The sequence below is a fragment of the Callorhinus ursinus genome, unplaced genomic scaffold (assembly GCF_003265705.2).
Source record: "Callorhinus ursinus isolate GAN/ISIS: 27379988/994484 unplaced genomic scaffold, GSC_fseal_2.0 scaffold128, whole genome shotgun sequence".
NCBI lineage: Eukaryota > Metazoa > Chordata > Mammalia > Carnivora > Otariidae > Callorhinus > Callorhinus ursinus.
The window spans coordinates 760,040-774,413 of record NW_027397190.1 but is presented as its reverse complement, the minus strand read 5'-3'; the positions used below and the strand labels follow the sequence as shown (position 1 = coordinate 774,413).

Sequence of the window (14,374 nt, the reverse complement as noted above, 5' to 3'; positions counted from 1 at the left end):
GTAGGGTGATGCCCTCAGCTGTGTTCCAGAACGTCCGCAGTCCACGAAACCTCTCTATAGTCCTAGAAAATATTTCACTTCAATTTTTCCTACCTTATTATCTTCAGATGCTCCCGGCCTTCACGGGGTGGCACTGGGTCAAGTTGGAAGCATTAAAAACAGCAAGTATCTCCTCACCCTCAGTTGACAGCTGTGCTGGAACTTTCCAGTAGTTAGAACTGCTGGAACTACCTAGAAAGCCCCACTTTAAAAGTGATTCCTGGCCTGCCCAAGGGACATCTCAGATGGCATCTGTGAGAGAGGATGAAGGGTAGAACCCTAACATCAACCCAGATGTGCTGAGCGTCCCCGGTGACTTTCACGTGCACGGTGTCCTGCTAAGTGGACCGGCCACCACCCCCATACAGATGAGGAAGGGGGATGGGGGCTGACCTGAGTGGTCCTGCCTCAAAGCCGGAGCTGCCGAGCCTTATCACAGCCTGTCCTCACATGACTTGGCAGTGGACGCTGAGGCTCAGCAGTAACGTTCTCACCAGACAGAACCCACGATGCTCCTGAAGGACTTGATTTCTCCAACCCTGGGTGGAGTGCTGGACCCGTAAGCGGGGAATAAAATACAAGCAAGGATGCGGCGCTGGGCCAGGGAGAGACTGTCACAGGAGGCCCGCGCTGGCCCCCAAGGGGGAGCCAGGCAGGAAGGCAGGAAGAGTGCTGCCTTCTGCTCGTGTGGCCATCCTTGCTGAGCGTGGGATCAGCAGACCTCGTGCCAACTGGTGAATCTCTTGTCCTGAGATGGCTTTTAAAGGCAAGCTGATTTTTTTCCAGAAAACACTGTTCATAAATTAACCTTGAAAATTATTCTTCTGTTTATGATTTTCACATCCTAATAGTGAACACTAAATAACCATAAATAAGAGCACTTCTGTGTTTGCGTGCTGTCAGGGAGGTTTGATCTTTCAGATCCAGAACAGTGTGCGCTGTTTTCCCCGTGACAGAAGAGGCCAGCAAGGCTCCGTGCCCGGGGCAGCTGGGGCCGCTGGCGGAACTAGGCTCCGACTTCTCAGACGTTCAGGTGACCTGTGTGCTGTCCTCAGTCACCCACTCAGCTCTTATTTTAGGAAGAGCAGGAAAACACGAGGGACGTGGCGTTGTGAGGCCGCCGGAAGTGCTTGGGGGGCTGGGCGTCCCTGGCAGCGGCGTTCTGTCCGGATCTTAGAAGCCAGCCTCTGGGCAGCACATGAACACAACTAGCCCCAGAAGTGTGATCAGTAATGGCTGTTCTGCTAGAAGGTGCGACCAGGGGCTCTCACAGCGCCGGTCCTTTAGCCTTAACGTTGTTATGAAGTGCCCGACACGGTCACAGCTGCCGCAGCGCTCTCGTGAAGGCCTTGGAAGCGGCTGGTGTGCGCGAGCTGTCCCGCCACTCACCTGTTGCTTCCCTTCCTGCGAAGCGCGTGGCCTCACGTCTTGCTGGTCTCCCCCAGGTGGCCCTGGTGCAGTGGACGGAGAGTGTCGGCCTCACCCTGGTCCGCAGAGACCTCGCCTCCGTGCAGCTGAGGACCCCCAGCGGCCAGATCCTGACCTACTGCATCCTGCAGATGTTCCCGTTCACCTCGGAGAGCAAGCGCATGGGGGTCATCGTCCGGGTAGACTTGCCGCTCGCGTTCCCTTGGGCTTGCGCGTGGCTCGCTGTACGCACCACGCTGGAGACTCGGGGTGTTTCTCTTTCACTGCCCATTCAAACAATCTGTGCTTCTTGCTTATTTTTGAAATAAGATCTAAACTAAGAATTTATACTGAGAACCCAGTGAGGCCCCAGCAGTAGTGATTTAAGGTAACTCTCCCAAGACGACAAAGGCAGAGCAAGTAAAAGGTGTTAGCGATTAATGTTTGAAATCAGCTAAAGCTGTTTTGTTTCCAACAGCAGTAGCATGCCAAGGAGCTTTGCTGGGGAATGATTTATGACAACAAAGTTGCTGACATGCATCTCTATTAAATTTTTTTAGCAAATACCAGAAACTATCTTGGAAGGTGGCTAACCAAGGAAAGCTTATCAATGAAGCAATGAAAATTTGAGAGAATTAACCTTTACCTTGCAGTTGGACTTTGTTTCCACAACCTCAGCACAACATCTCAAGATCTGCATTTGTGTTCTTGGTCTTGTCTGCCTGAACAGCTAGGGGCGGACGTTGCCTTGCATAGAAAACTATTTGGGTAGCTCACTGCAGAATAGGTTCAGGGAGAATGGCGTTCCCTAGTGGGTTTCTGTTCGCGCGGCCGTCACTCCCGGGAGCAGCGTGGCCTGAATGTGCCTGTGTTTCCTTCTGTCCCAGGACGAGTCCACTGCAGAAATCACCTTCTACATGAAGGGGGCCGACGTGGCCATGTCCTCCATCGTGCAGTACAACGACTGGCTGGAGGAGGAGGTAAGCTGCACCCCTGCCCTGCGCGCTGTGCGCCACCGTCCCTGGAGGACGTACGACATCACCTTTTAACCAGACAGTATTGCTTTTCCACCATGTTATTTTAAGTGATTCCGGTGTCTGTCAACTTCATGAAGTAGGAAGGACAGGAGTTTTATGTAATTACAAATGGCTTACTTTCTATATAAACAACTACTGTTTTTGGTTTTTGTGTGACTGCGTGTAGATATATAAGTAGGTCCTTATTAGTAATATTTTGTTTATATTAGTGAGGAGGTAGCATTACTAATCATTCACTAAAAATCCTAAAGTAATATATATACAACGAAAGTTATATTTTAATATATTTATTTTGTAACCTATGTTATTTGCAAGATTTTAATTAGGATTTGAATGTCATTCTAATTTGTGTGTAGGATTCACTATAAAAATAGAAAATAAGATACAAATATGATCAATCCTACATTTCATCAAATTCTCCCTGAAGAGATAGGATTTATATTTAGCCTCATGAGGTTATTTTATTGCCTGTATGTTTCTGTGCTGACAGAAAAGTTGGATTTCAGAGTAAAACTGAACCTCTGTCTTACATACGGGTCACCCCGTCGTGGCCCAGGCATGGTCAGTCAGTGTGGGGGCTGCACGCACCCCCACGTCCACAGCAGTATTGGCAATACGAATCAATAGCTCCTTCAGGCACTTTGATTTAATCAGGCACATGAATAAATTAAATTCCCTGAAGACCTAGTAAAATGCCATAAAAATTACTTTTGGTCATAATGATGTGCAATTAATTATAAAATACTTGTTTAATTTATTTAGCTTTATGAGGTCAAATCAATAAATGTCTTGCAACAGACAGATAATGTCAGATTGTTTTTCACAAAGATAACTTTATTAAAAATCCTTTGTGCGTTTATTTTCCCAACGTTACACTTTCTTCCCTTAGATGAATCTTTTGATCCTCTGCACATGTCTTTGCTGGAATACTATTATGGTTTGAAAGCCTTTACCTTATTTAAAACAAACACAAACATAAAAAACCCAGCATGTTCTGGGAGCCTGAGCCTGCACGGAGCTCCTCTGTCTCAAGCAAGCTCCCCACATTGGATTCTTGGCTATAAACTTTTATTCTCCACGAATTAAAACAAACACATGCCACCAGCACTTCACTCCACACATCCCAGAGCCAATTCTGTAAAGCCCTCACTGTGCACAGACGTGGAGTACCAGGTCCCGGACGCAAGAGGTGCTCGGGTACTCGGCCTCCTTGCTCTTCGTGCAGGTGTGTAGCGCAGGTCAGCATCGGGGATCTGGGACGGCGTGAGCGACTAGCGCTCTGCTGTCCCCAGAGTGTGTGTGAGGCGGGAGCTGTGCAGGTCCGCGTGCTGCAGCCCTCGTCAGCCAGATGGTTAGGATTTCAGAAGGAAGGAGTAGTTTCTACTCTGTATTTGCAGAGATTTTAACATCCTGCAGGCAGATGTGGTAGATGAGCTTGGTTAGACCCGAGCGCCCCACCTCGAGAGAGGGGCAGGTATGTGCAAGCACCAGCCTTCACCCCCGGGGATCGCGGGGGAGGAGGTCTGGGCACATGGCCAGGCAGGGCAGAGTCGTGTGCAGAGTCGTGTCTGGACGGTCAGTCTGTGGGCATGACATTTCCACTCAGGCCTCTGATTCTCAGTGCATGGAAGCTCAGACGCTCCAGGTCACGGCTCCCTCAGTGGCCGTCTGCCCATCTGCCCCAGGCACTGGCATCTGTGTGCCCGCATACGCGGGCAGGGCATCACACGGGGGACGCGCTGCATGTCCGAGCTTCCTAATCACTGCATCTCCTTTTCACTAACAAAAAAGCAGCTCATTGATTTGTCTGGGATGTATTTGCTTAAATGTGTGACTCCAGCATCAGGTTTGCATCTTGAAGTGTACTCGGGAGACACCGATTTTGATTGGCTGTTGTTTGGCTCTAATGTAAAGTCCCGTGCCCCTTGGTGTTTGGTAAAAATGCTTCAGAAGATCCTCCTTCTGTCTCTGGGGGTCCTGGCACCAGCCCTGCCCAGAACACCTGCACCACAGGGCTGCAGCCCTGAAAGACTCACATCCAAAGCGCACTGTCCACCGTGGCGCTCTATGTCATCTGCCAAAACCGGCTACACGTGCTACAGTTGGGAGCTTTAAAGCATGGTCAAAATGTGAAATAGTTCCTCAGAGTTTGAGATTTAAGAGTCAACAAGAAAGAGGTGAAGGGGCTCTCAGGAGCCGCCATGGCCTGGATAAGCCTTGGCTAGTTGGTGGTAGTATTCCTAATGTGTAGACACTGTGGCTTCAGAGAATGGTACAGCTTAGCATTCACATTGTTTTTTAAACTTTATTTTTCATGAAAACCATTATTCTGAAATACTGCTGTTGACGTTCTCAGTTTGGGCATACCCCGGGCAGCACCTGGTCATCAGACGTCCTGTGTGTGTGTCTGTCCCCACCAGCCAGGCAGCCAGGGCCTCCCTTGGGGCCCCGCTCAGCGTCTTCTCCCCAGGACTCTTTCTCTCCCTGTTTCTCCCTGCTCTTCACTTGGGGGCCCTCTGGGACATGGGCGCCGGGGACACGGCCCTGTTTGGCTCACCTCGGAGTCTGAGGACGGTGACCAGCCCAGGACGCCTGGCCCTCTGCACGCGTCCTTCACCCCGGCCCTCGCGGTTCTCCAGGAGAGGCTTATGTTCGGGGTGAGACAGCTGCCCGCCGCACAGGGCTGCTCCCAGCCTGCAGAGACGACACTCACACATTTCCACAGCATGCGTTGTGAGGGCCTCAGCAGGCTTCATGCGTGCGGCAATGTCCCGTCAGTGCAGCCTGAGAGAGAGAATGCACCATCACAGAAGGCAGCGGTGCGGGGGGCCCGGGGCTCCGAAGAGCCGGCATGTGCCTCAGTCTCTGCCGGCACGGTACCGCTTTGTGCACCACCTCAGGCGAGGCTCTTCGGCGCCCGTCAGTGTGTGCGTGTAAGCTGGAGAGCTTCCGGGCCCTTTCCCCGGAGTGGCCCCGCGGCCACCACCCACCAAGGAGCTCGGGTGAGCCTCCTCTGCGAGTGTGGGGCAGAGCGCCAGCCCGTTACCTGATGGCAGGTTGGGACCAGTCCCGGAAGCAGCCTAGAATCAGGCTGTTTCTCTCCCCCTTCATCAACTAAAACTGCCTAGTTTTTCCTCTAACAGCTGAAAAATACCGTTACTTTCTCTACATTCTCTGTGAGTGGAGTTGATATGTTTCCACACACTTGTTGAATGCATTTCCATTTCTTGTTTCCTAATGCACGCCTGGGCCTCAGGCCTCGCTACGGGCCACTTGCCCTGCAGGGTAGGACCCAGACCCCAGCACAGAGCCCCAGGACTCTCAGCGTCTTCCCCTCCCCCCACCGCACTGCCACGTGAGGCTTCCCTGTTCCACACCTTGCCCCTCCCGCCCCAGCACCAAGCATCCACACTGCCCGTGCTGCTGCGTGCGGCCTGCTGCAGACCTTGCTCGTGAGACCATTTTTGAAAAGTCTAGTCGAATGTGGGAAAGCAGTGTGCTTGTTGTCTGAGGGCTGCCCCGTGCCCGCCCACCCGCGGAGATTAGGGGAGCCAAGCCATCCTTCCGGCGAGGCTGTGATTGCAGGACATGTCCGCGGAAGGAGGCGCACTGAGAAACCGTGGGTAGCTTCCGACGCGGTGACAGACCCGGGGGGGCAGGGCCCTGACTGCGGCGCAGTATCGGCGAGTGCCACAGGTGCCAGGCCCCATCGCGGTCAGCACCTGGGGGCCGCATGTGACCTGCATCTCCTTTTCCAGTGTGGAAACATGGCCCGGGAAGGTCTGCGCACCCTCGTGGTCGCCAAGAGGGCACTGACAGAAGAGCAGTACCAGGACTTCGAGGTGAGCCGACTGTCCAGCCCCTTCTGCCCCACGGGCATCCACCCCTCAGACACGTCCCTGTCAACGTGGGTGCGAGCTGCTGGTGTGGACACGCACACGACCTGGGGCTGCCTGGCTGCCCCCGAGCGCCGGGACATCCACTCCAGTCTGCTGGGAAAGGGGTGTGTCCCCGCCGCAGACAGGCTTCTGTGATGGGGCAGATTTCTGTGCCCCCACACGTCCCCCAGGGTGACCCGCACCCTCCGTCTCTCCTCAGAGCCGCTACAGTCAGGCCAAGCTGAGCATCCACGACAGGGCGCTCAAGGTGGCTGCGGTGGTGGAGAGTCTGGAGCGGGAGATGGAGCTGCTGTGCCTCACGGGGGTGGAGGACCAGCTGCAGGCGGACGTGAGGCCCACTCTGGAGATGCTGCGGAACGCAGGCATCAAGGTACGGTGCAGGCCCTCGAGACGGACTGCTGCTGTCCTGGAAGCGCCGGCCAGCTTCTTCCTCCCGGGACGTCCCCCCGGACCAGCCTCACCCAGGCCAGTGCCCCCCAAAGTCACCTGGGACCTCCCCTTGCCGCTTGCCCCAGAGGAAGCCCAAATTGTCCTGTCACTAGCAACAGTCCCCCCTGCCTTTTCTCTGCCCCGCCCCAACCCTGCCCCACCCCTGCCCCATCCCTGCCCCATCCCTGCCCCATCCCTGCCACCAGGGTCTCAGACTCACCCACCGCCCAGCTTTGTTCCTCGAGACTTTTGTGGCCTTGGGCATCCATCAGGTGTGAGCTCAGGACAATCCAGGCCTCAGGAGACCTTGGCTCTCACACGGGATGTGCTTCCCTCATGCTCCAGAGCTTTCTGCTCACAACCAGATGTTACCACGAGGGTCCCTCAGCTCCGCTGTATCAGCTCATTTTGCTCTCATTGCTGGGGTCCCTGTAGGCCCTGTGACTTGATGCTGAGTGTCCACCTGCTGACCTTCTGTCCTGCCGTTTTCATACTGCTTTGTCCCCTTCATGTCCAGGGAAATTAGCATTGTGCTCTATGTTTTAGCTTTCAGGGAACTGCTTTCTGACCTTATGTACCATTAAAGCCCAAAGTTCAGTTACAGACGGGAGAGAAAACCTATCCTGAGGCTGCCCTGAGGACTGGGGCCTCGTGTTGGAGAATGAAAACAATCCAGCTCGAGTTTCAGAGAAAAACTAAATAGCTCGACTAGAGCGACAGAAAGGAAGGATGGTATCGGAGGGAAAGCTGCCTGGGGCTGCAGCCGAAACGCACACAGTGGGTTCTGACGGAGGCGCCGAGTGTGCACAGCGGGTGCACCCTTGCCTGCAGGGGTCTTGGTGGGAGAGGAGACCCCCGTCCATGCAGGACAGCAACCTGGCAGGAGGCGCATCTGGTTTCAGAATCACAAGAGCAGTTCAGACTCAGGCTTTGTGCTGATTGTGGTGCGCAGCCGGCACTTGGGTGAAGAGGAGGTGTGAGGGCCGCAAGCAGGGCACTTGCTCGTTTTCCACAATGTTTCATACACTTCGTGTCCCTCCTTCGCCGAGCTGTGCGCGCTGAAGCCGCGGGTGCTCTTGGTGCACACAGTCTGGGTATTTCTGTTGATTGATTGCTAACCCTAAGTGTGTGGGGTCCTGCCCTTCTTCCTTCACATCTCCCGTCTAAAGAAGAGGACCCTGCATCCCTTCACGGAGCGTGAGGTTGTGATGTCAGGTGGCGGTTTCGCAAGTCACACGTGCCCCTGAGCCACTCACAGCTTCACCAGGGGTGGTTGCTCTTGCTGTCTAGCGTGAATTGTTCCCAGGTTTGTCTTAATGACGTGTCATAACCTGAGGTCCAGGCTCAATAAGGTGAATATTAGTTGTGCGAAATAAATAAAAAGCACAAGTTCTCAAACACTGAGAAGAGCCACAAGCAGATGATGCCTGAGCAAAAAATCAGTATGCCATGAGTTTTTGTTTCCTGTGTCCAAAAATGCGTATTTATATATGATACACTAGACATCTGAGAAAATCAGGTGTCAGTGGGAGAGCACTGTAAGTATTTTGCTGTTACATGAAATATGCGCGTGAACCGTCCTGTCATATCTCAGATGTCTGGTTTTGTTCTCGTGGTGGTCTAGCGATATGCTTATATGTATAATACGTGAAGTCAAAGTAGTATTTGCCATGTTTTGATACAAACAAATTTTGGCTTAACCGTTTCACCTTTTTGAACCTCAGTTTCCAATTGAAAAATTAGCAAGTTGGGCTAAGGATGTCTAGGGCGCTCCTTGCTCTGCGGCCCGTGACCACGTGGCGTCTTCCGGGCCGGCTTGTGTGGCTCGCAGGGCGGGTGAGCCTTGCCCTCGGGTGCACACGGGCGCCTCTGTAGCCTCAGAGTCTGAGGTTCCTGAACCCCCACCATCCCCGTGCCTTCCCATCTCAGCTGCTTCGTCTAACATCATTTTGCTCCTACTTGTTTTAGCTAAATAAGTCGACAGAGACGATTCTTTATTGTGGTAAAATGTACATAATGTAGCATTTATCATCCTAGCCATTTTTAAGTGCACAGCTCATCGTCACTCAGTACATTTGCACTGCTGTGCAGCCGTCCCCAGACCGTGTAAACCTGAACCTCTGTCCCCACGAAACACTAGCTCCGCTGCGCTCCCCCAGCCCTGGCGCCCCCATCTGCCTCTGTCTCTGTGGGTGCGCCTCGTCAACAGTCCTCCTACCAGGGCAAGCCCCACAGCCTTTGACTGTGTGTGGGGGGCTCCCTTCACTGAGCTCAGCGTCCTCCAGGCCCATCCATGTCCCAGCAGGTGCCAGAATATTCCCCCCTTTTCAAGGCTGAGTACTGTTCCACGGCATGCATGCCGCATTCTTATCTGCCCGTCTGTCAGTGGACACCGGCTTGCTTCTTTGGTTTGGCTGCTATGAATAGTCATGCTGTGAACATGGGTCTGCAAGTGTGTGTTCAGGAAAGGACGCTTCTAAGGGTTCTGCATCTTCACTTGTCCCCTAGGTATGGATGCTAACAGGCGATAAACTCGAGACCGCGACTTGCATCGCCAAAAGCTCACATTTGGTGTCTAGAGCACAAGACATTCACATTTTCAGACCAGTGAGTATATGTCAAAAAGCACTTTGACTATTAAATGTTTTATCTCACAATCAAAACTTGTTGGTTTTGTGAGAATGTATGTGCAAATATTTAGTAATTACTAAAGAAGAGAAATATAATTTTCTTGCTGAATTTATAAAAACATTGCAAATAGGTTTCTGTTAGCTGCTCACATTGCATGGGATGAAAAAGCTACATTGTGATGGAGTAAAACAAGATCTAAATTCAAAAGTGTTTTTCTGTTGTACAATGGAATTAATTATTAACCAAGTATCTATTTTAGAATAGACCTACCACCATCGTTTTCCATTCCATTTACAAAGTGTATGTTGATAAAAATTACATTTTTGTAGTAGCTACGCCCATTAGTAGGAATGTGTTTTTAATCTATCATTTTCAAGTGAAATGTTGTTTAATTATCTCAAAGAAAATTAGTAAAAATGGTCTAAAGTTTTGTTTTTACTGTATTACTTATGACTAATGTTTATAATTCAAACAAAAATGCAGTCTCCCGGGTCTTGATTGATGGTGGTGAGCAGACACGGTCCATCTGCATCTGCTCTGAAGGAAGCACTTGGACCTACAGAAAGAGTGATTTGAATATAATTTACATGTAAATGTCATTTGTTTCAAAGCATCAGAATGGCAAATTAGGCCCTGCAGATGACTATTTGCCATTAAATTATTAATGGTTCTGATAGAACTTTAGATCAATTTTTGTTGACTTTTCAGTGTTTACAGCCGCAGATTGAAATTTCCACAGTAAAGCCTACCTATCTAAAGAGGAGTCTGAGATTAATTTGGACCACGTGAAACTTACTTCTCAGTCCTGCAACGTAGCATTTCTTGTATGCCCCATAAAAATCCCTGCAGAAAGAATGTCAAAAACCAGTATGGGTGCTTTCTGAAATGCTTTCATTATAAAATTAACAGTATTTCAAGAATTTGACTTGATTTTACTTTTAGATTGTTTAATCCTTCGAGTGTTTTTTGCTTGAACTAACAGAGAAAGTTGAAACCCGTGGCAGAGAGAGCAGAAGCATTTCATACGAACATTCTGCATCACGTGGCATTTACAGAAAGGGGCATGTTCAGATGAAGTCTGGGCTTGAGACCACGGCCGCTGCGTGGGCAGCCTGGGTTCTGGCCTTGGACGCACAGAAGTGTCTAAAGAACTGTGTCCCTACTGCTGACAGTCACCCCCCAGCACATGGCTACCCTGTGAAAGTGCCAGAAACTCCCCCCATCTCTTTGGGGGGAATACCCCGCACACAGCTGGATGCCCCCCTCATGGCACAGCTGTCAGCACCTGGGTCCCCTGCCCTCTGTCTCTTGATGAGCCACCTCAGGGCACTTTATCTCACGGTAACTGTGTCCTGCTTAGAGTTGTCACAAATTGGGAAACAGTCGGTGTTAAGCAAGTAGGTATTTATTCCTGGCACCGTAAGAGAAATTTGAAAGAGCACTTTGTTACAAGACTGGACTGCTTGTGTAAAGCACCTTTTGATTTTGAATAATGTGTCTAAAGATTTCACTGTGATTCATAAATAAGGGTTGTTTGTACCTCTGATTTAGATAACACTGTAATTTGGGTGCTTTTCTCCCTTTTGTGGAGGTAACCAGTCGGGGAGAGGCCCACTTGGAGCTTAACGCCTTTCGAAGGAAGCATGATTGTGCACTGGTCATATCTGGGGACTCCCTGGAGGTGAGGCTGGTCTCCGACCAGACACCTGTCTGTCTGTCCGTCAGTGTCCCTGGGGGTGAGGCTGCTCTCCGACCAAGCACCTGTCTGTCTGTCTGTCCGTCTGTGTCCCTGGGGGTGAAGCTGCTCTCTGGCCAAGCACCTGTCTGTCTGTCTGTTCGTCTGTGTCCCTGGGGGTGAGGCTGCTCTCTGGCCAAGCACCTGTCTGTCTGTCCGTCTGTGTCCCTGGGAGTGAGGCTGCTCTCTGGCCAAGCACCTGTCTGCTTTTCCCGCCCGTGGGCCAAGGGTTTTCTGAGTCAGATGTACTTTTTCAGTTATTACTATCCGGGTGGTGGTTATGCAAGTTTCATGAGCCTTTATAGCCTGAAGAACTGTCATGGCAATACCAGAGGGGTGACTCTGTCTGTCCTTAACTATGTTCGAGGTTGACCTATTTTAGGCTTCTTCAAAGTTCTCCTTCGGCGCTAGGCCTCAAGCTCATTGTTAATAGCACAGCTCCCCGTGGAGTCTTGAGTGTGGCACCCACTATCTTGGCCTAAATGTGCCCAAACCAAGATTTCTAAGAGTGGGCCGTGGGACACAGGAAATGGGCTTGCGGCCCTGCAGGAGGGGCTAAGCCAGGTTCCGGAGCCCTGGAGCCTGTGCCCCAACTCCCTGACCTCTTTCCCTTCACCTGCCCTCCCGCCTCCCTATGGGCCCTCCCCAGGGATAAGCCCCGGCTGTGCTGGGGCAGGAGGTGCGGCAGCCTGCGGCCTCATCTCGGCTGTTTGTGTGTGCCTGGCCGTGTGCTGGCGTCGCCTGGACCCTCTGGCGGGGCATCCGGCACTGCGGCTCCTGGGCCTCACCTATCCTCAGCTGTCCCGCTGTTGGCTCAGAGGATTTCCCAGATACCGGGTCGCGGAGCAGTGTCCCTCCGCTTCCCAGCACTCAAACGTGCACTCCTCCTGCCCCCAGGCCCGCCTTAGACACACATGTCTTTTTAAAAATCTCTCTTTACAGTTCTGTCAGTGTGGTTTGTGAAGGAGCAGAAGTAGCTCCTTGTGTTAAATCCACCATCTTTTATGAGTATGTATTTTTAATTAACTGTTCTTACTACTTTGGTCCCCACCAGAGCTACACATAGTCGGTCAACACAGAAAACTGATGGTGGAAGAGCCCCCCGCCTGCCCCTCCCTCCTCCGGTCCTGCTCCCCAAACGCCCCGTCTTCCATTTCTGTGTCTGGGGCTTCTGGGGCTTCTGTCTGTCATCTCAGTGGTACTCTGTCCCTGCTTCATCATCCGCCCAGTACCTGCTGGTGGGGGACGGAGCTTACCGTCCCAGGTTTTAGGGGAAAGTGCATGAAGCCTCCCCTCGGCCCTTCGCGTGGCCGTCTGTCGGTGGCCCCCATGCACTCTGCACTCCGGAGGTTGGCTGAGACGCGTTGGCCTTCTGCTGTGCACACGGCACACGTGCATGTCTTCCACGGGCCACCGTTAGTGACGTGGGTTCTTGGCGCGGTGGGAGACCAAGACACACGCTGGTCTGCCTGTCGGAAGAGTTTGTTGTAATTGATCCGATGGTGTGAGCTTCATGGGTCTGAAGTAGGGCCTGCGGGTGGGGCGTGTTGTATCCTGTCTTATTAACGAAGTTTTTAGACTTGAATTGTAAGTGTCTGAGGGTGACGCTGTCGCCTGGGGGCAGTGTCCTAACCGCCTGGCACTCACTTTGAGCCCTGAAGAGGGTTGAGATGCGGAGCAGGAAGTGCACACGGGCTGTCGGGACAAACTAACGTGAACACGAGAGCCGCGGAGCCAAGGGAACATGGGCAGAGGAAGTAAGATCCAGTTGGTGCCAAGACATCCTACGGGGACGAAGCCGTGAGGGCCCAGGGGGCCGGAGGGGTGGCCGCGAGCTGTTGGCCACCAGGGAACAAGAGAAGAGAAGATGGAGGTGGCTGCAGACCCGAGGCACCCGGGCACAGTCCTCTGCTGTCCCGGTCCCGGCCCTGGTCCTGGTCCCGGGGAGGAGCATCCGCACCCCTGAGGGGCCCTGTGGGGTCAGGGGAGCATTGGTCCAGAGCGGGCGCAGTGCACCAGCCGTCCTAGGACACAACAGCCCGCGGTCCCCGGCAGGTGCGCATGCTGTCGGCGGTGGTGGGTGCCGTGGGGCCTCAGAACCCGGACCTCTGACAGGATATCCCACACACAAGGGGGCCCCAGGGTCTAAGGCAACTTTAAGGGGGTTTTGTTTTGCCGACCAAGTTGGAGACTTAGGTTAGAAACAGTATTTTATATTAAAGATCTTGTTTAGCCAGGGTGGGGCTGAAATCACCTGAAAAGAGACAAAGACTAAGCAGGAAGCTGTCTGTGGTGGGATCCCCCACGTCGGTCACGCAAGCAAGGCGGCATCCGCCAGCCGCGTGCAGACCACAGTGGGCCGTGGTGATGCTCAGGGTGAGATGCGGAGTCGTCCGCCCGCCCCGACCCCAGCTGCCCGGCCCTGCCTGGACCCTGACCACCACACGCTGCCCATCCACACGGACGGTTGTCTGTGCAGGTGCCCCGCTCCTCCCGTAGGGCCTGGACACCGGCCCTCCCACCTCACCCCTGCCTCCTCTGCGTGCCTGCAAGCCCTGAGTCCCCAGCCAGCCAGGCAGGGCGGCCATGAGCTGGGGAAGGGCACGCAGGCAGCGTGGCCCCGCATATGCCGGCATGAGGCTGTTGCGTTCTCCCCGCTCTACCCCTCGTGCCCCCGCAGACCATGGTGGGTGGCAGGTGCTCAGAGGCTCTGTTTCGCAGGTCTGCCTCAAGTACTATGAGCACGAACTCGTGGAGCTGGCCTGCCAGTGCCCGGCCGTGGTGTGCTGCCGCTGCTCGCCCACCCAGAAAGCCCACATCGTGAAGCTGCTGCAGCAGCACGCGGGAAGACGCACCTGCGCCATTGGTGAGTGCCCGGCCCACTCCGTCAGCAGGGGTGCTCGGAGAGAAACGATCTTCAGAGCTACGGGCAGCGCAGTGTGTTGTCTTAATAGCAGGTGGATTTCACCTGGGTGTTTTGAGACAGCTTCTCCGGGTAGAAGAGAGGCCAGGATGGGGTCTCGATGTTTGTGTCATCTCCCATTTCCGTGCCCCCAGGTGACGGAGGAAATGACGTGAGCATGATCCAGGCGGCAGACTGCGGCATTGGGATCGAAGGGAAGGTACGTGTGCCCTGTGGTCACCGTGTCCTCTGCGTGCTTCCCACCAGCCCTGAGCTGCACACTCGGGTCACAGGC

The 14,374-nt window shown here is 53.2% G+C and overlaps 1 protein-coding gene across 1 annotated transcript in view; it reads left to right on the top strand.

Moving 5' to 3' along the window:
• The first annotated feature begins 548 nt into the window (after nucleotides 1-548).
• The window catches only part of ATP9B (ATPase phospholipid transporting 9B (putative)), a 33,132-nt gene continuing 19,306 nt past the window's right edge, over nucleotides 549-14,374 (top strand). The window contains exons 1-9 of the mRNA XM_073890122.1: nucleotides 549-598; nucleotides 1,346-1,646; nucleotides 2,334-2,426; nucleotides 6,242-6,325; nucleotides 6,582-6,752; nucleotides 9,320-9,418; nucleotides 11,034-11,123; nucleotides 13,899-14,043; nucleotides 14,235-14,299. Coding sequence (XP_073746223.1) covers nucleotides 549-598; nucleotides 1,346-1,646; nucleotides 2,334-2,426; nucleotides 6,242-6,325; nucleotides 6,582-6,752; nucleotides 9,320-9,418; nucleotides 11,034-11,123; nucleotides 13,899-14,043; nucleotides 14,235-14,299 — 1,098 coding nt within the window. The remainder of the gene's footprint in view (nucleotides 599-1,345; nucleotides 1,647-2,333; nucleotides 2,427-6,241; nucleotides 6,326-6,581; nucleotides 6,753-9,319; nucleotides 9,419-11,033; nucleotides 11,124-13,898; nucleotides 14,044-14,234; nucleotides 14,300-14,374) is intronic.